The 27,806-nt window shown below is 45.8% G+C and overlaps 1 protein-coding gene across 2 annotated transcripts; it reads right to left on the reverse strand.

The window, feature by feature from the left end:
* FAIM2 (Fas apoptotic inhibitory molecule 2) lies at window positions 1-27,684 on the reverse strand. 2 transcript variants are annotated; one of them, XM_068133327.2, is made up of 12 exons: window positions 27,559-27,684; window positions 24,139-24,271; window positions 22,587-22,672; window positions 21,543-21,607; window positions 13,619-13,672; window positions 12,189-12,239; window positions 11,673-11,712; window positions 9,294-9,331; window positions 9,100-9,187; window positions 8,889-8,984; window positions 7,349-7,402; window positions 1-1,468 (listed from the first exon to the last, which is right to left on the reverse strand). In XM_068133327.2, the coding sequence occupies exons 1-12, from the start codon at window positions 27,571-27,573 to the stop codon at window positions 1,322-1,324; spliced, it is 867 nt and encodes a 288-aa protein (XP_067989428.1). In that variant the 5' UTR covers window positions 27,574-27,684; the 3' UTR covers window positions 1-1,321. The 2 variants fall into 2 exon arrangements, with proteins under 2 accessions (XP_067989428.1, XP_067989429.1); XM_068133328.2 differs by having other exon boundaries at window positions 22,587-22,669; window positions 27,559-27,664.
* Window positions 27,685-27,806: the final 122 nt, after the last annotated feature.

A 27,806-nucleotide genomic window follows, 5' to 3' on the forward strand; every position in this document is an offset into this window, starting at 1 on the left:
TTTCACAAAGTCTTATTTTATTGACCGTGGAAAGGACAAACGAAGTGCAAAACGTTTAACATCCGAGCAAACGACCATGCGCTGTGTGTTTGAATAGGATGAGACAAATACATATTCATATTATCATTATGCTTTGCTCCGTTTTCAATTCTGCATCCAAACACTTCCTAAGTACCAATAATCACTTCACGTACTCTACAAGTCAGACATGGAATACAAGGAATGTTCATGCGAGCTGGATGGTGTTCGGCCATTAGATACGTCGATATAAGCAGAGCACGTTCCGTAAAAATCCCAAAACCCAAGCTCTGTTCAGATGGTGTTGCGAATCACACGCGTGGTGCGTTAGTCTTCGGTACCACGGTGGCCGGTTCGTATGGAGGCCGATCAGTGTTCGCTCTTACACGAGCCTCGACCTTGTGTACCAAAAAAAAAGGAAAAAAAAGTGGAATTCCTGGACCGTGTTTGTACATGTTCGATAAGTGCTCGACGGACTCGTCAAGGAGTCTTCTGGGTCTTTTCGATCTTTTTGGTCTTCGGGGTCTTCTGCATCTTCATGGTATTTAAGGGTCGTTGGTGTATTTTGGGTCTTCGGGGTCTTTTGGGTATTTTCGGTCTTCTGGGTCTTTTCAATATTTTTGGTCTTCAGGGTCTTTTGCATCTTCAGGGTATTTAAGGGTCTTTGGGGGTCTTTGGGGAATTTTGGGTCTTCAGGGTCTTTTGGGTTTTTGCGGTCCTTTTGGCCATTCAGGGTCTTGGGGCCTTTGGGTCCGCATTTGGATCGATCGATATGTCACCATTTCCAGAACCCACGTCATAACCACAGAACATACGAGAAGACTCTCGTTTCAAAAAAAAAAAAAAAAAAACATATCCTTAAAGCATTTTGCAGATGCGCGAGTCCCTGAGAGGCCCATTGAAAGATTCGTCCAGAGCACTGAACCCAATTTGGCTAACGATGTGAGATAGCTCGGTTTATTTCTCAGGGGCTCGCATGCAGCGCTCTTTTACATATACACCTCCTTAAACCCATCGCGGTACTCAACCATCCACTTGCACTTCAGCGTGGTCATGTTTGCCATTTAACATTCACCACCGTTAATTATAACAAATTATTAGTTGAAGACAATTTACCTGGAGAATTGAAATAAAAACGAAGAGGAAGAGTGCAGAATAAGAAAAAGAAGAGGAGAAAATGCGTTAGGAAAATGAAGGATGAGAAGCAAATCGGTCTGTATACGACCGAGGATAATATTACAGACCGAGTCGGGAAGTAAAGTGAAGTGACTAACTGCAGGTTTACAACAGAGGAGGAGTCACATTAATTACGGGTTCCGAAGATATTCAGGAAGAATGTGAAGATGTAGATGATGTCCAGGTACAGGGAGAGCGCTGCGAATACGTGCTCCTCTGGGCTGAGGGAGTTGCGGCGATTGCCCAACAGCAACTGTGTGTCGAACACCAGGAACTGAGGTGTACGAGGGAGTAACGTTGCCAACACGACGTTATTTTCTGATTTCAAATACCGTGTAATCACAATCCTCATGTGACTCGGGACTCAAACATCAACTCAAGATTTAGAAATCTTCCTGACAAGTCATCATCTTACCCCAATTCTAGCAAATAATTCAAAATATCTGCAGCATTTCAGTAATTACAATGCCACAACTTTAATGACATCATGTGTGAAGGATGGTGGTGGAGATGAAAATGGAGACGTGTATGTTGAAAATGTCAATAAGGGATGAATGATCGTTTTTAAGGCCATTTTTCCCGGTAGAGCGGGGGTTAGCCTTGCGGGCCCCATGACAATCATGGTTCCCTGTTTGAGGCAATGTTTTTATTATGGCCGGATGCCCTTCCTGGCGCCAACCCTTAGTCGCCTCTTACGATGCGCAGGGATACGGTGTACATATTCTAAACCGGGGTACACGCCGGGATCATTCATCCCAGCAAGCTGGTACTCAATTTGCCGACCTCGGAAGGATGACAGGCTGAGTCAACCCCCCTGGTATTAATTTAGCGATCGACCGGGATTCGAACCCAGGATCCTAGGATCCCAAGCCGGCACCTTAACCGCTAAGCCAACACCAGGCTATCTCCATATTACGTCACCAAAAAGGCCAGAGCGGAGGAGTGACCAAACGGTGAAAGACTCTGCCTACTGACCTCATCAGCACGATGCGGCCAACCCATTGGTCAGACCGCACATTTAATCCGAGACGCTATTTAATAATCCATCCGTTAGTAATCCAACAATCGCAACAATAATAATCCAACACAAATTACTGCCCCGCCACAGCAATTCTCTTGCAAATTGGAATAAACATGTCACTTGCCACACAAATTTGCACATGGCAACACAGTTACAGTTTTGCTGTTGGATAAAGTTCGAGTTGATTGTTTTGCCATTGTGTCCTCAGAGCAGTAAAGGGCGAACTAGAACGACACTCAGTAAGTAGAGTGCATACTGCATACTTCTGCCAGGCTGAACACTTTACATTTTCTATCCCACCGACAGGCCGTATATGCATCCGGACCTGAAGCAAACTTTAATCAGCATGTTCTTGTCACCTACGCAACTCATCCACAAAGTTTTGTCATTCAATCACAACTTTTTGAAATATCATGCTACATATCGTTTTTGGCCCAATCTTTCAATTGTGAAGAATCTAATATGCAGTCGGACCCCGCTATTCGCGGTTCTGCTATTCACGGATTCCGCATATTCGCGAGTGATAAAATGCGACCTGTTTCTCTATTCGTGGAAAAGTGTCCTGGTTTTTTTACCTTTGTTTTTTTGCACTGAACTGTGTCCTGGTCCTGGTTTTGCGGGGTTTTTTTTCTATTCACAGCCGTGTTCCGCAAATTTGCGGTTTTTCAGGGGTGCAATTTTTTTTCCCCCACGAGCCGTTAGCTTAACATATGGTATTTATAAAACCTTATAAAACCTTCGTGGATTATCATCAACATTCTCTGGATTTGCCTCACCATTCGCGGATTTTGCCCCGTCATTCGCAGTTTGGTTCTCTCTATTCGCGGATTTTCGCAACTCGGGAACCTATCCCCCCTTTTTCCATTGAAACAATGCTCTGCTATTCGCGGTTTCACAATTCGCGGATTTTCCAGGAACGTATCCCCCACAAATAACGGTCCCGTGGATAATAGTCCCATGGTATAAAGAAGAACGTTTTTTGTTTGCATGTGTGTTATTTTGTGCATTCAGACCCTGTAGGAAGTGGTGCAACCAAACTTTTCAGGGCCTCCTCTTTCATCCAGAAAAAGGTTGAGGGCTGTGTTTGGTAAAAAAAACAAATTGATAACTAAATAAATAAAAAAACAGGTAATTGCCCTTTAGGTCTCAATCAAGTATTGTGCTTATACACTGCCTGCGTTTTTTTTCCCCCTGGGAGTGATTGAGATCATATGTTGAGGTTGCATATGGTGATATGTTGTTAAGAACACAAATTTAATTTCACCGTTTACACATGCGCCTGTTATTAAAAAGGCTGCTTTACACAGGTTTATTACAACACTTCCGTGTTCAGGCCTCGAGCCAGTATGTTGCTTACACACTGCCGCGATCGAGTAATATGTATTGTGAAGATCATATGTTGGTCATATGTACCGTATATACTCGAGTACAAGTAAAGTTTTTGTGATTATTTTCATGGCCGAAATTTCGGGGATCGTCATGCACGAGTAATGTTTTGTAATGTTTTGTCATAAATGATTCTGCGGGTCATAAACAAGGGAAAAAATCGTAGGAAACAGTCTGGGTAGGTCAAAAATGACAAATGAGACCAGAAATTACCTAAATATAGTTTATAAAATTTATTTACAACTTTGTTGCAACTTTATTTGTCCAACTACATTGGTGTCCAACTCCGGCTACATTCTCGCCATCCCCAGGTTGGCACATTTGTTCTTAGGCATGGTTTGCAGTTTGGTTTCAATCTTCTTCCAATCTCGAACCATCTTTTCAGAGACCCCGAACTTTCATGCAGCAGCACAGTTATTTGTATTTTTTCGCATAGTCGACAACTTTAAGCTTGAACTAAGCAGTGTATTTCGATCACTTCGGCATCTTGACGGGTTATGATTTGGGTCCTCGGGGTCTTTTGAGTCCTCGGGGATTTTTGGGTCAGCCAGTCAGCCGTTCAGATTGATGACTATATCAGATTGTGATGACATCAGATACGTGATGGTGGTCAGCCAGGGTTTTTTTGTTTGTTTTTGTTACAGTCAACTTTTGGGTGTATATATATATATATATATACACAAAGAATTAAGTTAAGCACCCCCCCCCCCCGTTTTTTTACAACCTCGCACATTACAAGTTTGTTGTCGTCAAAACAGTGTAATATACCCATGATATTGCTATATTTTCTGGAGAAGTGATATTATGGTCACATAAAAACATAACAATCATGCCGTTTTCAATATTTTATTCTGAATAATTTAAGGTGAAATTTTTTGGGAATTTTAGGCATATTTTCACCTCAATTTAAGTATGGAGCTATAGGTCCATCACGGACAGTGTGGATGACGTTTATGTTTTCTAACGTACAGTCATTGTTCTGAGAAGACCTCTAGCGATCTTTGCGTCAATAACGTGTGTAGGACCCACGTGATCGGATCACTGACTCAACCAATCACTTTTTTTCACTTTGATCACTCAATTTCATCAATGGATAATTGCTAATGTCATACCAATCATTATTTGATCTCACATACCTTAGAATATATGCCAATGTATACATATACACAAAGAATATATATTAGGGGGTGCTTACCTTAATTCGTTGTGTAGGGGTGCTTAACTTAATTCTTTGTGTATATATATATTATATTATATTATATTATATATGTATAGTTACGTTTGTGGGGGTAGATGAAATACCATAGTGTAGGTAGGATTGTATACTATTAGCATGTACTGTGGATATGTAGGAGACATCTCAATGTATTTAAGCAGGAAAACTGGAGCTTAAGATTGTTTGTGTCTTCACATGGGGGGGGGGGGGGGGTGGGGGTATGTTAACTAGGTAGGGATTAAAGTTAGTTTTCCCCAGTCTGAATGCCCCCTGTGGTTTTCACTACGTTTTTACAATTATAACAAGGCCGACCATAAATCGTGTGATGGTGGTGTGATCGTGTGATGGTGGTGTGATCGTGTGATGGTGGTGTGATCGTGTGATGGTGGTGCAATGGTGTGATGGTGGTGTGATCGTGTGATGGTGGTGTGAACATGTGATGGTGGTGTGAACGTGTGATGGTGGTGTGAACATGTGATGGTGGTGTGAATGTGTGATGGTGGTGTGAACATGTGATGGTGGTGTGACGTGTGATGGTGGTGTGATCGTGTGATGGTGGTGTGATCGTGTGATGGTGGTGTGATCGTGTGATGGTGTGATGGTGTGATGGTGGATTGATGGTGTGATGGTGGTGTGATTGTGTGATGGTGGTGTGAACGTGTGATGGTGGTGTGAACGTGTGATGGTGGTGTGAACGTGTGATGGTGGTGTGATGGTGGTGTGAACGTGTGATGGTGGTGTGATGGTGGTGTGAACGTGTGATGGTGGTGTGAACGTGTGATGGTGGTGTGATGGTGGTATGAATGTGTGATGGTGGTTTCAAACTTCTCTCTAATTTATTTGAATTTTTTACTTGAATACGCAATGTTACCACCATCACACGTTCACGATCACACCACAACCACCATCACACCACAACCACCATCACACCACCATCACACGTTCACATCACCATCACACCACCATCACTCCACAGCCACCATCACTCCACAGCCACCATCTCACCACCATCACACGTTCACACCACCATCTCACCACCATCACTCCACAGCCACCATCACTCCACAGCCACCATCTCACCACCATCACACCACAGCCACCATCACACCACAACCACCATCTCACCACCATAACACCACAACCACCATCTCACCGCCATCACACCACAACCACCATCTCACCACCATCACACCACAACCACCATCTCACTGCCATCACACCACAACCACCATCTCACCACCATCACACCACAACCACCATCTCACCACTATCACACGTTCTTGCACATTCATCTTCGTGAGGTTTTGCAATAAAAACCGTTATTTCACTGAAATAGATAGGGACTTTACAAACACCCTGTACAAGAGAGCCGTTTGTCTGTGTGTCGCCATTTTTCTCAGATGACTGAACGGATCTTTGTAAACTTTCAGATGTCGAAGTGTATATATATATTTAAAGGATTATATAATTAATTATACTTCCACTTTCATTTGAATAACTAGGCATTCGGCCTTGTGTCTTGATGAGAACACAGTTTTTAGGTCTGTGTTCTCTCAAAACTGTTATTGTTTGTCCCCGTCTCACCCTGTCCCTCCTCTGCAAAGCCAGCTCGCTTCTTATTGCCAAACCCTTTGTAATCTGAACACAGGAATGCTTGTCCTCCATCCCTTTTTGAAATAATGGCCTCCGCACACCGATAAGAGTAAGCCTTGAGGGAATTGGTGTGGTGCTTTGGGTACGTGACCAAAACCTCGGGGCAAGCTCCCAGCGGAGATGTTTATCTTTGTTCCGCTCTGGCCTCCGTGTATATAAACGGAGCGCGCCGATAATTATTTTGAGAAAGGACCGGCCAGTCTCGTGCCCTCCTGTCTCCCGCACGTGTTGCAATGGCTCCGTCATAAAAAGGCTCATATTCTCAGGCGTTGTCCCAAGACGGCGGACATCGAGCCACGAGACAGAAGTTCATCAGTGAGTGTCGGGGGAGGAGGGGAGGGCGTGGGGAGGGGGAGGGTGTTTTAGGCAAAAAAAAGTAAAAAATTGGAATAACAAAGTTCGATGTTTTTTGGATTTTTTTTTTTTTTCATCGCTCTATCGTGCCTGATCCTTTATAGGTACGTGAAAGGTAATATTAAATGTATCCCCCATTAGTGTGCGTGTGTTATTATCATATTAAATGTAAATTTTCCTGAATCGGTGTAGGAAGTGTTTCGGCACCCACAGTAAAAAAATAAATAGGAAGGAAGAAAATATATAAAACTTTGGTTCGACTCGGCCGGGCTTGAACCGCCGACCTCCCAGGCAGACACTCCAACCGTTACATTTTTATTTGTCTGAATCTCAAGTCACAAGGTCTTATGTTAAAAGTCATCACATCAAGCACGACTCGAGCATGTGTCGCATTACTGGAATTTTTCAAGGAAGCAGAAAACTCTACGAGGCCCATATCGTTTGGCCCATACCGCGCGTCATGTATCACTCAACCCGTACAGCAGGTACCATAGCCGGTTCCTCAGCATAAGGAAACAACTCACCAGAGTGAAAAGCAATGCGCCCAGGCCCCCATAAATCGTTTGTAGCCAAGGTAGCTGTGGATAGGAAGGTTGCAGCGAGGTTAATGAATAAACTCCTGTTTACATTGACAAACCAACTCGACACAAGGAAATGGTGCACTGGGATTTTGCATGCTTGGCAAACCATGGAGAGTGAAATGCCAGATACGAGCAGAGAATCGGAAAAGAAAACAAAGCCTAACGTGTGGGTACTTTGCACGTACATAAACCATGCGACTTCCGGATCAATCTTCGGGACACAAATGTTGAGAGAGGTATGTCAACCGCAGGTGAATTGACGCCTTTTTCAGAGCAAGAGAGGTTACCTTTTGCATTGCTTGCTTTCAAAAAGGCCTTATTTTGCTTTGAAGGCCTCATGCCCAAAACCACAATTTCCACCTACTTTCCCACGGCGGTTAGCATACACCTCTGAACATTTGATTGAGAAAAGCAATTGTCCTTATTTTTCCACCGATGCAAACCGACTCTCGTCCTTCCAAACACTGGTTTCCCATTTCATACCACTCCATGGCTGCTTGGCTCCCCCAATAACAACATTCCCTTTTACAACTTCCTTACCATTTTTCTTATCTGTAAAGCTAACACACAAGTCAGGAGATATATTACAAGATGAAGGGAAGTTTGTTTGATATGGAGCTTGTGTACAGAATTTGGAACGATGTGGTAAATAAGAACCCATATAATAATTACGGAGTCACCTCTCCCTCCCCTGCCCCTCCCTGCCCTCCTCCAATCACTCACCTGTCCCCTATATGCTCAACACATGCCTCTTCCCTCCCCTTATTCCATTCCCTCCACTCCCAAACCTCTTTTCCTTCTCTCCCCGACAGTAACTTCCTTTCTCTTCAATATCGTCCTCCATCTTACAATAATTCACCAAATGTCTGTCTGTCTGTCTGTCTGTCCGTCCGTCCGTTCCCAGGTACCGCAAAAACGGCTGAACCGATCGCAACAAAATTTTGGGTGGGTAATCCTGGGACCCTCTGGAGTAAAATAGGCTGTATTGTTTGTCCAATTTTTTTCCAATTTTCCAATTTTTCAGTTTTTCCAAACACGATGGAATAATATTTACCGATATGAACAGTGACGTGGCTTTTATGGAAATTCTACAAATACTGTTTCGATTTTGATAAAATTCAAAAATATGATAAAATTTTGAATTTTTGATACATTTGCGTGTGATGGGATTTAACGGATGTTTATATAAATCGTTTAAAATAAAAAAAAGCCTTCAATTTCTGATATTTTGCCTTTTCATTCGGGCCTCCCAATTGAAGCCACGCCCCTAGGGCAGGCTTCTCTGGCCCACTGCAATCGGCGCTGGCGGTGTTGTCTGGTCAGGTGTGGCTAGTTTTCTTAACTTAGATTTTCTCATGTTAGCCCTACCCCTACCCCTGCACCTAAAAACCCACCCTTTCCCCCAATGTGTACGTAATAAATTGAGGAGCAATGTGCAAATACAGCGATGTTCATTATGATGTTCATAAGTAAGGTTACTCACATAGCCAAAGGGTATGGTGAAGCAAGCAACAAGGCCAGTCAGGAAGACTACCATGAGGAGACTGTAGAGAAGGCCATGACATGAAGTGAAGTCATACTGGTGGTGATAAAGAAAGGCGTAGCTGTTTAACTACTAAGCTTCACCGTTTCAGCAGTACCATGTTCCACTGAATGTATCCAGGATCCACTGTAGTGCATGTCCAGTATCTCACCTTGGTTTGGAAGCAGAACAATGTGACGGAAAAACAGACGAGGGCCGTCAGGCCAAGACATAACACCACTGACTGTGTGGTGTAGAAACTGCAACCAACACACACACACTTCATCAGAACTATATAATACAGACAGGTGGGGATAGGAGTGGGGGGGATGGGGGAGAGCGTATATAAATTGAAGGGAAACTCACCTTGCAATCACACCTGCTAAGTAAGACAAGGCCAGGGTCTGTGACGCAGGAAGAAGCAAAAAAGTTCCTTCAAACAATAAACTAATAAAGAAACTGTCGCCAACATTGTCATCTCGATCATTATCAATAGGATTATCAACAGTGTCAATTATCATCAAAACATTAACAGATGTTAAGTCAAGATTGCTCTTTCCTGATTAAGATAGTTAACGATAATATGAAATACAATCATCAAAAATAATAGGACCATAGAGTACATGTCTTTACATGGGTGTCCGATCAGTGTACCGAGCAGTGAGCCAGATGTCCTGTCATATTGGATTAAATACATTAAATAATAATAATAATGATTGAAAGGAAACATTATGATAACTGATGACCAGACTCATCTCAAAGCAATTTGCAGTTTCCAACACAACTGGGATCCTGCACAGTTTGCTTGTGTGTTTTGGGGTCCGAGAGAATCTCCTGCCAATCACAATGAACCCCATTGCGTGCCATCTTGCGCGCCGATGAGGAATTCACATTTGGATCATCAAAATTCATCATTCTCTTGGGACCATGGTGACCTACGATCTCCAACTGGGACTCCAACTGGGATCTCAAACTGGGATCCTGCACAGTTTGCTTGTGTGTTTTGGGGTCCGAGAGAATCTCCTGCCAATCACAATGAACCCCATTGCGTGCCATCTTGCGCGCCGATGAGGAATTCACATTTGGATCATCAAAATTCATCATTCTCTTGGGACCATGGTGACCTACGATCTCCAACTGGGACTCCAACTGGGATCTCAAACTGGGATCCTGCACAGTTTGCTTGTGTGTTTTGGGGTCCGAGAGAATCTCCTGCCAATCACAATGAACCCCATTGCGTGCCATCTTGCGCGCCGATGAGGAATTCACATTTGGATCATCAAAATTCATCATTCTCTTGGGACCATGGTGACCTACGATCTCCAACTGGGACTCCAACTGGGATCTCAAACTAGGATCCTGCACAGTTTGCTTGTGTGTTTTGGGGTCCGAGAGAATCTCCTGCCAATCACAATGAACCCCATTGCGTGCCATCTTGCGCGCCGATGAGGAATTCACATTTGGATCATCAAAATTCATCATCCTCTTGGGACCATGGTGACCTACGATCTCCAACTGGGACTCCAACTGGGATCTCAAACTGGGATCCTGCACAGTTTGCTTGTGTGTTTTGGGGTCCGAGAGAATCTCCTGCCAATCACAATGAACCCCATTGCGTGCCATCTTGCGCGCCGATGAGGAATTCACATTTGGATCATCAAAATTCATCATTCTCTTGGGACCATGGTGACCTACGATCTCCAACTGGGACTCCAACTGGGATCTCAAACTGGGATCCTGCACAGTTTGCTTGTGTGTTTTGGGGTCCGAGAGAATCTCCTGCCAATCACAATGAACCCCATTGCGTGCCATCTTGCGCGCCGATGAGGAATTCACATTTGGATTATCAAAATTCATCATTCTCTTGGGACCATGGTGACCTACGATCTCCAACTGGGACTCCAACTGGGATCTCAAACTGGGATCCTGCACAGTTTGCTTGTGTGTTTTGGGGTCCGAGAGAATCTCCTGCCAATCACAATGAACCCCATTGCGTGCCATCTTGCGCGCCGATGAGGAATTCACATTTGGATCATCAAAATTCATCATCCTCTTGGGACCATGGTGACCTATGACATTAAATCTCGAGTCATCTCTCCTGCTGGTGGACCTAGTTTCAAGGACGCATGAGACTCACCGACTCAGTCGGACTTTCAGGGCACATACAAACTATAACACATGTCAACGCACACCGAGAGCCAAGGCCGATGAGAAACATGCCAACAGGGTTCATCGGCGGTTTATTAATGAAGGTATACACATTTACGAGGGGTAAGACGGGGGTTTTTTTTTGTTTTTTTTGTATACAAGATCGAGGCTCATGTAAGAGCGCATCAATCACGAAAAAAAATAAAAAAATAAAAAAATAACGGACACAAAACATACAATAAAGGGAGCGGGAGACAAGATGGGGAGAGAGAGGGAAGCACACAAGTACAACAGCAGAGAACAGGGACATCGGGAAATCTGTGGGAGGGAGAGGGCTTGGGGGGACGAGGCATGGGAATGGGGGGGGGGGGGTGGGAAAGGTATAAAACACATGGACACTGCTAGAACTTCCAGGAAAGAAAGAAGTCGGGATTTCAAAAAAAAAGTGGATCTGGGGTGAATTAACGGGGGTAGTAGGGTTCCCGGTAACATTGTTGGAGGTCGGTGAAGGAGGATCAAAGTCGTCTTGGTGAGTCCCATATGCCGCAATCTGGACGTTGGAAGTTACAACATAATATTGATATAGTTTGTACTCACATACAGAATCAGCAGGATGATATTATAGGGGAACTTCCGCCTGTGGGTTTGTTGGGAGTGGGAGGGGCAGAAAGGTGGGTAAAGAGGGGGTTGGCTTAGGTAGAGGGCAAAACGTTACGAAGTCATTACTTTTTTATTAAATTGAGTCAGAAAATAAAGTATCTTAATGGATTATTTTTCTCAGGGATTTCAAAAGTAATTTCTTCAGAGTTGGCTTGAGATCCTCGGGTCCGGCGTTTGAGCCCATCGTGCCGTTTAAATAACAGCAGGTGGGTTAACTCGGCCTGTCGTCTTTCCGAGGTCGACAAACCGAGTACCGGCTGACTGGTAATGGGGGGCATTGCATCAGCGACACAGCTGCACCCCCAGAAAATGATGCAGCCAGCAGCCACAGGTTGCATACGAACTACCACCATTCAAAATGATTAATCTACCTGTTCATGTTGTTATATCGGCCTAAACCCACTTAAGTAATAGAAAAATAGAAAAAAGGTAATCTCCCCACTGCGCATGTACCTTAGGGATGTGCAGCAGCAGAGTATCAGGTATGTCGTCACAAACACCGCACTGCAGAGAATAAAGAACATAGAATAAAACACGGTACTGTGGCTTCCACCATTGAAACAAAAAGCATCGGATATAAAGCGAACATTGCTGGAAACAACATGGAAAAGATTGGGAAAAATTCCTCAAAACTAATACACGATGTACAAACTAGAACGGCACTCGGTGGAGCGCACACCTCCACCTGCTGAACACTTTATGTTTGTATCCCACTGATAGGCCAGATCTGGATTCGGACCTGAACCAAAGTCTAATCTCTTGTTCTTGTCACCGACCCAACTCCTCCACCAAGTTTCGTCCAAATTCGTCCATAACGTTTTGAGATATCGTGCTATGTATCGTTTTTAGCCCGATCACTCAATGGTGAAGAAACAATTAAACAATTAAATAATTCTCGTATCCGAATCCATATACAGATCTTCACCAAAATCGAATCGATTCGTCCTTGTCACACTCACAACATCTCCACCAAGTTTCGTCCAAATTCGTCCATAACGTTTTGAGATATCGTGCTATGTATCGGTTTTAGCCCGATCACTCAATGGTGAAGAAACAATTAAACAATTAAATAATTCTCGTATCCGAATCCATAATCAGATCTTCACCAAAATCGAATCGATAAGTCCTTGTCACACACGCAACATCTCCACCAAGTTTCGTCCAAATCCGTCCACAACTTTTTGAGATATCCTGCTATGTATCGTTTTTGGCCCGATCTCGCAATGGTGAAGAATCGCTGAAAAAATTCTAGTAGCCGGATCCGAATCTTCCCCAAAATCGAATACTTTCCTCCTTGTTCTATATGCTTCATGTCTGCCAAATTCCGTCCAAATCCGTCCACAACTTTTTGACATATCTTGTTCTCAGACAAACAAACAAACAGACAGACAGAGGTGAAAACATAACCTCCATCCACAGATTATAAATAACCAATCAATACATGTGGGGAAATTACACACGCAGACCGGGAATCGAAGCCAGGTCTTCTGGTGAGCCGTACCAGCACTCTACCTGGGCGACCCCCAATGAGGCACGAAATTTTCCCACATATAGAATTGCCACTCTTTCCGCCACTGCTTCCGGGGCATCTGCTGCCAACCATAGGAGCACCGGCGGCCTGAGAGGCTCGAATATTCCATTTAAATATTTATATTCGGTATGCAGAATGGAAATGAGTACAAATAGTCCACAGTCACCGTGGGACTATACCGAGTGCGAGTGGTCATCACATGATCTTATGCAACCTCAAACAAGGAAACGAGCCCATTTGGCCCATCAATGCCGTGTTGCACTCCCATGTATTTTTTGCATGTTGCACAATCTACTTCGTGTTTTGCTGAAGTTTAAGGTGACCCCTCCTGTATATTATAACATAGACTTACTAGGAAGACCAGTACATCGCCGGGCTCGACTTCACGAACATCTGCACGGTGTTGCTGACGGAGGAGAGACGAAGCATCGACACATCAATCGATTTCTCATCCAAACAAACATTTGTTTATGTGCACAATCGTTAATTAACATTCAAAGATGGTGCACAGAACTGCGCAAGGCAATGCAAGTCTTCATGGGGCAGGGAAGAAAAGGGTGTTCGTTTAAATTCGGACCCTCTTCCTGGTGGGAATTATTAACCAGCTGCCCCAATTTGCCAAATCGAAGGTAAATATCACTCGTCAATTTCCATGTATGGATTTGAGATGGATGGATTATACAAAATGCTTTGACGGCCTTGTCTGTTTTTAGATCCTGCTTGGTCTATGTTAACCCAGCAAAGGTAATGGGTCACACATGATGTTATTGACATTGCCAAACTTCACTCTTTCATTCCCCTTTTCTCCCACCTCTGGAACAAACTCCCCCACTCCCTTCAATCCCACTCCTCCCTCCAGGTCTTCAAAACAGCTGTTCACCACCATCTCTTATCTTCCCCCATCAAAAACCTTGATCTTTTCTACCTCCGCTAATTCACCCCAGATACACTTTTTTCGAAATTCCAAGTTCTTTCCTGGAAGTCCTTGCAGTGTCCATGTGTTTTATACCTCTCCCACCTCCCCCCAAACCCTCTCCCTCCCACAGATCTCCCGATGTCCCTGCTCTCAAATGTTGTGTTTGTGTCCTTCCCCCTCTCCCCATCTTATCTACCGCTCCCCTTATTTTTGTGTTTTCTGTGTCGGTTTGACTTTTTGTGTGATTAATGTTTGCTCTTTCACGAGCCTCGATCTTGTATCCCAAAAAAAAAAAAGAAAAAAAAAAAGACTTTGAAAGTAAATATTTAATATCTCAGAGGGATTTTCTGTGCCCCAATCGAGGCCTGGACCCGTAATCCTATATTATCTGCTTCCGGTTTATGTTAGCATCCCCTTCCCTTGTCTTTTTTCAATATTTTGTGCTCATGCTTGGCAAGACTGTAAACGTCATTCCCACAAACCCTACAGACCGAGCTTGAACACCAATATTTACCTGGATTAATTTCCCCACAATATGGTTCCCATTTCTCTCGGATGTCGTGCCATAACATTCCACTTCATGATGGCATTTCCTCTCCCCCAACAGCTGATCATCATTCCTTCGTATAAATTCCATCAACTCACACCGGACGCACACGGTCCACCAGCAATCCCCTTCAAGTGAAACCACCGAAATCCAGAACCATCACTCACCTCCACCCATGTATTCCTCTTTTACCACCTGTGGAACCACCTTCCACCATCTCTTCGATCTCATTCTTCCCTCCGGGTCTTCAAAACAGCTTTTAACCACCATCTCAGGTCATCCCCCAGCCAAAGCCATGATCTTTTCTAGACCCGTTAAATCACCGCCGCCTCCTCTCAAAATTTTGCTGACGTATCCACCACGTGTGTTCTCCGCTACCCCTCATCGTTACCTGCATCCTTTGCTTGTCAGTCTCCGTCTACCTTCTCCCTCTGCCCTGCTATTGGCGTTTCCCCTTTTCCCTGCTGTTCCCTTTATGTTGTGTCCTGATCTGTCCTGTGTCTTAGCTCTTCCACGAGCCCTGACCATGTCCGAAAAAACCCAAAATAAAACTGCTTCCTGTGTCGCCATCTATTTATTACATAAACAAATATGATTGAACTAGGCGAAAGCACCCGTCGTTGCCCGGGTTCTTTTTGAATGAATTTACGACAATAATTCAGCTTTTACTCGCGGCCGTAGATGATTGACTACTATAATTCAGCTCAGCTTTTAATTGCGAAATGGGCCCAGCCCGGCCGAAGCGACCTCGACCGGCCTCACTACCTAGCCTATAACCTTCCCGGGGCCCGTCCCGACATTTTTGGTTCTTTATGAATGACTTTACGACTATAATTCAGCTTTTACTCACGGGCGTAGAAGATTGACTACTAGAATTCAGCTTTTACTCGCGGCCGTAGAAGATTGACTACTATAATTCAGCTTTTACTGGCGGCCGTAGAAGATTGACTACTATAATTCAGCTTTTACTCACGGCCGTAGAAGATTGACTACTATAATTCAGCTTTTACTCACGGCCGTAGAAGATTGACTACTAGAATTCAGCTTTTACTCACGGGCGTAGAAGATTGACTACTAGAATTCAGCTTTTACTCGCGGCCGTAGAAGATTGACTACTATAATTCAGCTTTTACTGGCGGCCGTAGAAGATTGACTACTATAATTCAGCTTTTACTCACGGCCGTAGAAGATTGACTACTATAATTCAGCTCAGTGTTTACTGGCGGCCATAGAAGATTGACTACTATAATTCAGCTTTTACTCATGGCCATAGAAGATTGACTACAATAATTCAGCTTTTACTGGCGGCCATAGAAGATTGACTACTATAATTCAGCTTTTACTCATGGCCATAGAAGATTGACGACAATAATTCAGCTTTTACTGGCGGCCGTAGAAGATTGACTACTATAATTCAGCTTTTACTCGCGGCCATAGAAGATTTACGACAATAATTCAGCTTTTACTCGCGGCCGTAGAAGATTGACTACTATAATTCAGCTCAGCGTTTACTGGCGGCCATAGAAGATTGACTACAATAATTCAGCTTTTACTGGCGGCCGTAGAAGATTGACTACTATAATTCAGCTTTTACTCATGGCCATAGAAGATTGACTACTATAATTCAGCTTTTACTCGCGGCCATCGAAGATTTACTACTATAATTCAGCTTTTACTCGCGGCCGTAGAAGATTGACTACTATAATTCAGGTCAGCGTTTACTGGCGGCCATAGAAGATTGACTACAATTAATTCAGCTTTTACTGGCGGCCGTAGAAGATTGACTACTATAATTCAGCTTTTACTCATGGCCATAGAAGATTGACTACAATAATTCAGCTTTTACTGGCGGCCGTAGAAGATTGACTACTACAATTCAGCTTTTACTCATGGCCATAGAAGATTGACTACTATAATTCAGCTTTTACTCATGGCCATAGAAGATCGACTACTATAATTCAGCTTTTACTCGTGGCCGTAGAAGATTGACTACTATAATTCAGCTTTTACTCGCGGCCATAGAAGATTGACGACTATAATTCAGCTTTTACTCGCTGTCGTAGATGATTGACTACAATAATTCAGCTTTTACTCACAGCTGTAGAAGATTGACTATGATAATTCAGGTTTTACTGGCAGCCGTACAAGATTGACTACTATAATTCAGCTTTTACTCACGGCCGTAGAAGATTGACTATTATAATTCAGCTTTTACTTGCGGCCGTAGAAGATTGACTACTATAATTCAGGTTTTGCTCACGGCCGTAGAAGATTGACTACTATAATTCAGCTTTTACTCGCGGCCGAAGAAGATTGACTACTATAATTCAGCTTTTACTCGCGGCGGTAGAAGATTGACTACTATAATTCAGCCTTTACTCGTGGCCGTAGAAGATTGATTACTATAATTCAGCTTTTACTCGTGGCCGTATAAGATTGACTACTATAATTCAGCTTTTACTTGCGGCCTTGAAGATTGACTACTATAATTCAGCTTTTACTCGCGGCCATAGAAGATTGACTACTATAATTCAGCTTTTACTGGTGGCCGTAGAAGATTGACTACTATAATTCAGCTTTTACTCGCGGCCGTAGAAGATTGACTACTATAATTTAAGCTTTTACTCGCGGCCGTAGAAGATTGACTACTATTATTCAGCTTTTACTCACGGCCGTAGAAGATTGACTACTATAATTCAGCTTTTACTCGCGGCCGTAGAAGATTGACTACTATAATTCAGCTTTTACTCGCGGCCGTAGAAGATTGACTACTATAATTCAGGTTTTACTCGCGGCCATAGAAGATAGACTACTATAATTCAGCTTTTACTCGCAGCCGTAGAAGATTGACTACTATAATTCAGGTTTTACTCGCAGCCGTAGAAGATAGACTACTATAATTCAGCTTTTACTGGCGGCCGTAGAAGATTGACTACTATAATTCAGCTTTTACTCACGGCCATAGAAGATTGACTACTATAATTCAGCTTTTACTTGCGGCCGTAGAAGATTCACTAGTATAATTCAGTTCAGCGTTTACTGGCGGCCGTAGAAGATTGACTACAATAATTCAGCTTTTACTGGCGGCCGTAGAAGATTGACTACTATAATTCAGCTTTTACTCATGGCCATAGAAGATTGACTACAATAATTCAGCTTTTACTGGCGGCCGTAGAAGATTGACTACTATAATTCAGCTTTTACTCATGGCCATAGAAGATTGACGACTATAATTCAGCTTTTACGCGTGGCCGTAGAAGATTGACTGCTATAATTCAGCTTTTACTCGCGGCCATAGAAGATTGACGACTATAATTCAGCTTTTACTCGTGGCCGTAGAAGATTGACTACTATAATTCAGCTTTTACTCGCAGTCGTAGATGATTGACTACAATAATTCAGCTTTTACTGGCGGCCGTAGAAGATTGACTGCTATAATTCAGCTTTTACTCATGGCCATAGAAGATTGACTACTATAATTCAGCTTTTACTCGCGGCCGTAGAAGATTGACTGCTATAATTCAGCTTTTACTAGCGGCCGTAGAAGATTGACTACTATAATTCAGCTTTTACTCACGGCCATAGAAGATTGACTACTATAATTCAGCTTTTACTTGCGGCCGTAGAAGATTGACTACTATAATTCAGCTTTTACTCGCGGCCGTAGAAGATTGACTGCTATAATTCAGCTTTTACTCGCGGCCATAGAAGATTGACTACTATAATTCAGCTTTTACTCGTGGCCATAGAAGCTTGACTACTATAATTCAGCTTTTACTCGTGGCCATAGAAGATTGACTACAATATTTCAGCATTTACTCGCGGCCGTAGAACATTGACTAATATAATTCAGCTTTTACTCGTGGCCGTAGAAGATTTACTTCTATAATTCAGCTTTTACCCGCGGCCGTAGAAGATTGACTACAATATTTCAGCATTTACTCGCGGCCGTAGAACATTGACTAATATAATTCAGCTTTTACTCGCGGCCGTAGAAGATTGACTACTATAATTCAGATTTTACTCGTGGCCGTAGAAGATTGACTACAATATTTCAGCATTTACTCACGGCTGTAGAACATTGACTAATATAATTCAGCTTTTACTCGCGGCCGTAGAAGATTGACTACTATAATTCAGCTCAGCTTTTAATTGCGAAATGGGCCCGGCCTGGCCTAGGTGGCCTCGACCAGCCTCGCCACCTAGACTAAAACCTTCCCGGGGCCCGTCCCGACATTTTTTGTATTGGAGGTTTCTTCCTGTCTTTCACCATTCAGGAGATTAGCTTGTGCAGACAAACAAACAAACAAACAAACAAACACTTTCATTTATATATATATATATTGTTGCGGTTTTGAGAACCCACACTTGTAAATATAACATCATTAAAGGTTAAAGGTAGCACCCCATAAGTAGGCCACAAGCAACATGTAGGTCACCATAGGACGTCAGTTATTTCTTCGTATGTGTTAGATTAAGCCATTCCCAATAGTTGCATCTGCGTTGCGTCAAACAAATAAGAGTAGGCCCCTTTGTTCATTTTGCAGCCTCCCTCCAAGCGACGCCATTAAGCGCTAGCCAGTCTGTACTCGCCCTCGTCCTTTAGTTTGCCAGCAGCGTTCGCAACCTCGCTGGGCTTCCGCCCAAACCAGCCCAGAAACCCACGAGGTAAGGCCCGAAAAGGGGGCGGAGCGCCAGGATGGAGGTGCGGCCACGTCAACCAGCCATCAGGGCGGGGCTGGTAAGCCATAACCAGCCAACCAGGGCTGGAGTGAGATCGCCTGACAGGCGTGGTTTTGGGCTTTGAGAGCGTTCGCTGGCTTGGTTATAAAAGCGCGCACACAAAGCCCTTGGAGAGGACTTATCGTGGTTGAAAGGACTTGTTGGAAGGTTGGCTTATGAGAAAGACTTACGGGGCAGCGCTCATTGCGAAAGGACCGAAGCCAAGATTGGTATTGAAAGGTCTGGAAGGAATTGCGCTTCACGAGAGGGCTGACTGGGCGAGCGCGCGGCATGCATTACTGAGAACCGCAGCGTGCAGGACATTGGGGAGGGGGCGCTTGGAGCGAGTAAGACCGGTAGCGTGAGTACAAAAGCGCCGGTACACCAATTACGTACGCCAATAGCCCAGCTTACCTTCCCCCGTCACGATAATTGTCCGCTCGCGCTACGCTACGCGAAGAGCTGCCTGCCGGGTTCCATCATCTGGTACGGGTCGAGGACCGGAGCCTGGACACCATCGCCGGACCTTCCACTCTACCATCTACATCCCCGCATGAGTCTGAAGTCCGAGACCGAATCTGAGAGCGAGCGGGCCCGAGTCCAGGGAATAGAATAAGACTGTTTAAGACTGCCCTGTGTACTTTTCCTTCCTCTTTCTTTCTTGTACATTCTTTCGTTTCCTCTTCTTCTTTGTACATTGTAAATAAATTGCCCTGTTCTTTCTGGTTTCTCCTTAATCCGATCGTCCTAGTCTTTTCTCCATTGGGTAAACGTGGCACGATTAGGAACCGCTTAGAATCGGGTCTAGTCTTGGTTAACAGCTCGGATCGCGGATTGCTATCCGCTCGGCAATCTTCCATCAATATCCGTGATTCGGGCGGGAGTTATTCCCTCGTTTCCGGTCAGCGTTAGTACTTAGGTAGTAGCGAATCCCTAGGCCTAAAAACCCGACCTAACGCTGCCCGGGAAGGATGTTATAACTTCCAGGATCGCGTCGGCCAGATAAAAGGACAAGGGGATTAACCCCCTCTTGATAAGGGGAGAGCCGACGTCGGAGATCCGCAACAATATAGATGATCGAACAACTCTCCTCGCTCCCACACCAAATGATCATATTCATGGTTCTGTAAATCTGACATACACGTTGGAAATTGCCACAGGTGGAAGGAAAGCAGGGTCACATGACTTTTGGTAGGACAATGTATCATTAGCTCGGTAGTTCAAAGACATTCCATGAATGAGAAACCTTCACCCGCAGATCGAAATGCGGATATCCTGTCGTTATGTAGACATTTTGAAGATGTGCCGTCATGAGCGGCATTGTCGTCATGCGTCGATAACAATAATTCAACAATTGGAGAAAGGGTTTGTGGGGAACCCAACATGGGATGCATGTTTCCCTGTGGAGAATATATACCTGCAATGAATTATTGTAACCTGAAAGCCTGGGATTTCCCCATTGGTATCTTCATGCGGTGGCGTACCTGCACGATTAGCAAGAATAATGATGCCAACATCGCTGGGGACATTTTAATGGGCGTTGCTGAGGAACGAAGACGTCAATGCAACTGGAGTACTTTGAATACTACGGAGCCATTATACAGAGATGCCAACATGGACCAGTCTGACATTATTGTGCGGAGGTATTATACTTACCTTTGAGCAGTCTCGTCCGTGTTCGATTCCCGACCCAACTACAAGCGGTTGGATCGGTGTGCCATCCCTCACAATGTGTGCCATCCCTCAAATGCACGTTAAGCCGGCTATCTCGTCTGCCAGCAATAGCCGGTGGACATTAAATATCCCACGGTGTCTTCCGTGAACTGTCGGCAAGTTATCGCCAGCACTCCGAACAAGTGACAAATCCCTGTCTAAATTGCCCGGGTACCATGTAGTCTCATCTTCCCAGATATTACTCGACACCTGCAGCTTCTACCGCTTGGTAGGTTACACCGCTTTCTATATCGCAGCGTGGTTGCCATGCGGGCATCAGCTCGTCCACTATAAACAAATTAGTGGGCCATGTGATGAATGGACAAAAGGAATAACGAGAAAGGATGAGGTGAAGGTAAAGAAAAAGGATGTATTTACCAGTAAGTAAATACCATCACGATAGTGAAGGTGACGAGAAGTTGCAGCATTAGGATCAGATACACCTGGAAGATGCACAAACGCAGGCCGGACAATAAATTAATAAATTAACAGATTAAATGGTTCCTTTTGTTCTATATTTACAAAACATCATCTAATGTTGCCTCTTTTTTTTGGTATTCATGACCGGGGCTCGTGGAAGGGCGAGAGCAGAATGGAAGGAAACACCAACAGCAGAGGAGGAAGGAGAATGACATCGAGGGGAGAGGGAGGACACATGGGGGTGAAGAAGCTGCACGCAAGACGAATGAAACACAACAAGAAGAGGAAGGAGGAGGTGGGGATGAAGCATAAAAGGAACAAAGCAACCAACCACTAACAAATGAAACGAGGTGGGGAAATCAGCATAACCTGAAAAAGGGAGAGCTTGGAAAGGGGGTCATTTGGGTGCAAGAGATGGGGATGACCCGAGGTAGTGGTGAACAGTTGGCATGAAGACCTGGATGGAAGGATGCGATTGAAGAGGATGTGGAAGTTGGTTCCACAGGTGGGGAAAAAAAGAGGAACGAATGAGTGTAAGTTAGGAGTGATTCTGGTTAAAGGGGGTTTCACCAGAAGGTGGTTGATGGTGGACCTCGTGCGTCGTGCAGAAACCTGGGGGGGGGGGGGGGGGAGGGGGTGGATCAGGGGGACTTAGGCAGTTTCATCCAGAAAGGGGTTGATGGTGGACCACGTGCGTCGTGCAGAAACCTGGGGGGGGAGGGGAGAGGGGGGAGGGGGAACTTTGTTGTGATTAGTTGGAGGCCATTGTGTTGAAGTCCTGGAGGGAGGAATGGGAATGGACAGCCTGGGAAAATTGGTTCCACGAGTGGGGAAAAAGAGGTTTCGTGAGGTTACTTCAAGAAAAAATGGATGCTTCAAGGACAATTGCCTCTGATGATGAATGGCGGGACAAAGCGATGGGATTAGATGTGCAGAGTTTGTGCATGTAGTGGATGCCACATGGTAAGCAGCCATTGATCTGCAGTTTTAGGAACATCTCACCTTCCTCACAAACACCCTGCGAACCGCCTTGTCATCCCAGCATCTCATTGCGAATTCGTCACTCGAGCTGACCGCGTCCTCGCCTCCTGGTACGAGGGCCAATGACGTCAGAGAGGGGGCAATGACGTCAGACTCTTGCGATGGCTCCGTGTGCAAATTGATCAAGAGCTTCTCAAGCAACATTCAACTTATTGAAAGGCCGAATGTGTTTCCAGCATTCACAATGGATGTCATGCGTTCCGAAGCTCTCATGACGCCTATTAGTGGGGCAACTTAGCATAACAATTGTGCATTTTGTGAGGAAAGCACCAAATTTGGCACACTAGTAGACTATCATATTATGAACAGATTTGGATATTGGGCCATCTCAGATTCAGCCCTTGATGGCTGTGGCAGCCATTTTCCAAAATGACACCTTCAGCTTGTTCCGACGAATTGCATCATCGATTGGCTTGGTCCTTTCCACCAGGCATTCTCTGGTGAAAGCCTGGAACTGCTCTTGGCCAATCTTCTTCACATTCCTGACAGTCTCAACTGCAGCAGGACCTGCAATTTCCTTTGTGTCAAGGACAACCAGATCCATGCTCTCTTCCTCAAAGGGGTTGCCAAGCTCTTCTATGACGCTGACAAGGGCGCGGACATCCTTGGCGAAAGAGGTCTGCACACTTGGTGTCTGGTCGTGATGACGTGTGTCCTCTCGCCTCCCCCAGTGTTGATGGCCATCTTGGAACTCTTCTATGGCCCTGGCAACTTCTGGCCCGGCAATCATCCAACGCCGCAGGGCACTTGGGTTGTCAGTGAGGCCGACTGCTCCACCATCTCCTTTGATGCAGGCGTTATTCTGTTCATGCGCCTGGTCGATTGGGATCGAAGAGAACACCTTCTTCGTCTTCTGTACAATGAAGTTGCCAGCCCTGAATTCTCTGGCTACATCTGGGTGCTTCATTGGGAGTGCAACCATGTCCCTCAGGTGAACAGGGACCCACCTGGCATAGTGTGTGTGGTCTAAGGCATGGAACCATGGGACCAGTTCCGTCAGGGCATCAAGGTACGTCGTGAATGAAGCCTGCCGCAGAGAACGCACGTAGACCAGTACCAACATCTCTAGTTCCAGCACAGTTGCCCAGTACTGAAAGTTGGGAATGTCTTCTCCTCTCTGGTGACACCAGTCTTCGAACTCAGGCAGGTCTTCTGCATCATCAGCATATGTCATACAGTGGCGTTCATACGCACGGTGTTGCAGGATGTGCAGTGCCGCTGCAGTGATTTGATGAGCTCTTCTTGTGCGGGTGACGTGGGCAGCTCGCAGGAAGGAGTCGGCCGTCCCTGGCGTTGCAATCTCAGCTTGCAAATCTGCAAAATCTGCAAATCTTGCAAAAATCAAATCTCTGAATCTGAGATGGCCCAATATCCAGATCTTTTCATAATATGATAGTCTACTAGTGTGCCAAATTTGGTGCTTTCCTCACAAAATGCACAATTGTTATGCTATATTTAGCTTAGCTTCCGGACTATATCACTCTAACTTGATGCCAATAAGAATGTTACGTACCTCCCATAGCCTCACTGTAGCTGGGCGGTGGGGTGGATGAGGGTGGAAACATAACCACCGGTGGTGGAGAGGGAAGGTCATCCTGGGCCGGGTTGTCCACACCCTGGTTGTACACTTTGCTTCCAGAGAAGAGCTAAAGGGGGAAAGAGGTGAAGTGTTGTGAGGATGAGATCATGAAGTACACGCATGACAACATTCCGAGTGAACCAACATAAAGTTCTTATTGCTCCATCTTACTTTCATGACTAAAGTTCACCGAACTCAACAATTAACGGACACGTGTGCATCGAGAATATTTGAAAGACAAGAATTAGTGATGTGCGCTTGGCAGGGTGGTCGAGACCCTAGAGGTATGCACCACTCGCTCCAAGCTGTCTCACCTGGGTTCGAATCCTGACCCGAGACCCTAGAGGTATGCACCACTCGCTCCAAGCTGTCTCACCTGGGTTCGAATCCTAACCCGAGACCCTAGAGGTATGCACCACTCGCTCCAAGCTGTCTCACCTGGGTTTGAATCCTGACCCAAGACCCGAGAGGTATGCACCACTCGCTCCAAGCTGTCTCGCCTGGGTTTGAATCCTGACCCAAGACCCTAGAGGTACGCACCACTCGCTCCAAGCTGTCTCGCCTGGGTTTGAATCCTGACCCAAGACCCTAGAGGAATGCACCACTCGCTCCAAGCTGTCTCACCTGGGTTTGAATCCTGACCCAAGACCCGAGAGGTATGCACCACTCGCTCCAAGCTGTCTCGCCTGGGTTTGAATCCTCACCCGAGACCCTAGAGGTACGCACCACTCGCTCCAAGCTGTCTCGCCTGGGTTTGAATCCTGACCCAAGACCCAAGAGGAATGCACCACTCGCTCCAAGCTGTCTCGCCTGGGTTTGAATCCTGACCCAAGACCCTAGAGGAATGCACCACTCGCTCCAAGCTGTCTCGCCTGGGTTTGAATCCTGACCCAAGACCCTAGAGGAATGCACCACTCGCTCCAAGCTGTCTCGCCTGGGTTTGAATCCTGACCCAAGACCCAAGAGGAATGCACCACTCGCTCCAAGCTGTCTCGCCTGGGTTTGAATCCTGACCCAAGACCCTAGAGGAATGCACCACTCGCTCCAAGCTGTCTCGCCTGGGTTTGAATCCTGACCCAAGACCCTAGAGGAATGCACCACTCGCTCCAAGCTGTCTCACCTGGGTTTGAATCCTCACCCAAGACCCTAGAGGAATGCACCACTCGCTCCAAGCTGTCTCGCCTGGGTTTGAATCCTGACCCAAGACCCTAGAGGAATGCACCACTCGCTCCAAGCTGTCTCACCTGGGTTTGAATCCTCACCCGAGACCCTAGAGGTACGCACCACTCGCTCCAAGCTGTCTCGCCTGGGTTTGAATCCTGACCCGAGACTCTTGAGGTATGCACCACTCGCTCCAAGCTGCTATCTCACCTGGGTTCGAATCCTGACCCGAGACCCTTGAGGTATGCACCACTCGCTCCAAGCTGCTATCTCACCTGGGTTCGAATCCTGACCCGAGACCCTGGAGGTCCGCACCACTCGCTCCAAGCTGCTATCTCACCTGGGTTTGAATCCTGACCCGAGACGCTGGAGATCCGCACCACTCGCTCCAAGCTGCTATCTCACCGGGTTCGAATCCTGACCCGAGACTCTTGAGGTATGCACCACTCGCTCCAAGCTGCTATCTCACCGGGTTCGAATCCTGACCCGAGACTCTTGAGGTATGCACCACTCGCTCCAAGCTGCTATCTCACCGGGTTCGAATCCTGACCCGAGACCCTTGAGGTATGCACCACTCGCTCCAAGCTGCTATCTCACCTGGGTTCGAATCCTGACCCGAGATCCTGGAGGTCCACACCACTCGCTCTAAGCTGCTATCTCACCTGGGTTCGAATCCTGACCCGAGACCCTGGAGGTCCGCACCACTCGCTCCAAGCTGCTATCTCACCTGGGTTCGAATCCTGGCCCGAGACCCTTGAGGTATGCACCACTCGCTCCAAGCTGCTATCTCACCTGGGTTCGAATCCTGACCCGGGACCCTTGAGGTATGCACCACTCGCTCCAAGCTGCTATCTCACCTGGGTTCGAATCCTGACCCTAGACCCTGGAGGTCCGCACCACTCGCTCCAAGCTGCTATCTCACCTGGGTTTGAATCCTGACCCGAGACGCTGGAGGTCCGCACCACTCGCTCCAAGCTGCTATCTCACCTGGGTTCGAATCCTGACCCGAGACCCTTGAGGTATGCACCACTCGCTCCAAGCTGCTATCTCACCTGGATTCGAATCCTGACCCGGGACCCTTGAGGTATGCACCACTCGCTCCAAGCTGCTATCTCACCTGGGTTCGAATCCTGGCCCGAGACCCTTGAGGTATGCACCACTCGCTCCAAGCTGCTATCTCACCTGGGTTCGAATCCTGGCCCGAGACCCTTGAGGTATGCACCACTCGCTCCAAGCTGCTATCTCACCTGGGTTCGAATCCTGACCCGAGACCCTGGAGGTCCACACCACTCGCTCTAAGCTGCTATCTCACCTGGGTTCGAATCCTGACCCGAGACCCTGGAGGTCTGCACCACTCGCTCCAAGCTGCTATCTCACCTGGGTTCGAATCCTGACCCAGCTATAACCTGTCATCCCGGTGTTTCACAGGCAGAGCGATTCATCAATGCGTGCGTCGTCCCTCGGATGGACGTTAAGCCGGCCGTCCCATCCGTCAGCATTAGTTGGTGGATGTTAAAGACCCCTCGGTGTACTTCACGAAGAGTAGGCAAGCTATCGCCGGCATCCTCAACAAATTACGAATTCCTACCTGATCTGTTGCTGGGAAGGCAATGGCAAACCACAAAGTGCAACTCTTACCGAGAAACGCCAGATTTTCTTAAACTATGCAAAGTCCTGCTGCGGTTACGAATGACGATGATTATGTTATGAACAATGCAAAATAAAATAATGATTATTATTATTATTATTATTATTATTAACATTTTAAAATAAATGTTTTCATACTTTTAACGTTTTTATATATTACTATTTAATTATACTTTATCATTATTGTTATTATCAGCGAGAGTTCCTGCGATAGAGATGTAAAGGAAACATAACGACACATTGTCCATGTACGGTTTCCGTGATGACATCATAAATAGACGTTGAAATGGTCCTTGGGATGATGCGTCACGTTCGACTTGGAGCCGTCAGACGGCGAATCATGGATGCCGTTGTTTGTTTCATGGAAGGTTTAATTATGGGAATGATGTGGATCAGAATGGAGGTTCGTGCGTCTCAGTTATATATTAATGCGGCTGAATAGAGGGAAACCCGGATCATGAACACAGCGACAATCGCAGCGCGGGGTCATGGACACTACGGGACGGTCGGACAACGGGAATAATCAACACTGACAAGCTCACGTACCTTTCCTTTCGTCATTGTGGTGATGATAATGGTGCAGGACCTCTGCAAAACGCGGACGCGCAATCCCTGTGTGAATCTCCGCACCTCCCTCTCATATACCCCGCCCACTCTCCTATACCCCGCCCACTCTCCTCTTTCACATACCCCGCGCACTCTCGGTCATAAGATGTGAACATATACCCCGCCCATATACCATCACTGAAACCGTACCATGTGAAACCGCACCATGACTGAAACCGTACAATGTG

The sequence above is a fragment of the Myxine glutinosa genome, chromosome 12, assembly GCF_964187855.1.
Source record: "Myxine glutinosa chromosome 12, kmMyxGlut1.1, whole genome shotgun sequence".
In the NCBI taxonomy this organism is placed as follows: domain Eukaryota; kingdom Metazoa; phylum Chordata; class Myxini; order Myxiniformes; family Myxinidae; genus Myxine; species Myxine glutinosa.

Bases quoted from the DNA above. Each gene is read 5' to 3' on its own strand.
- FAIM2 (XM_068133327.2), bottom strand. The intron at 21,608-22,586 runs GTGAGATGTTCC...TGCATCTTCCAG, and splicing joins GCAGGGTGTTTGTGAGGAAG to GTGTATCTGATCCTAATGCT. The intron at 7,403-8,888 runs GTGAGTAACCTT...TCCTATCCACAG, and splicing joins TCACCATACCCTTTGGCTAT to CTACCTTGGCTACAAACGAT.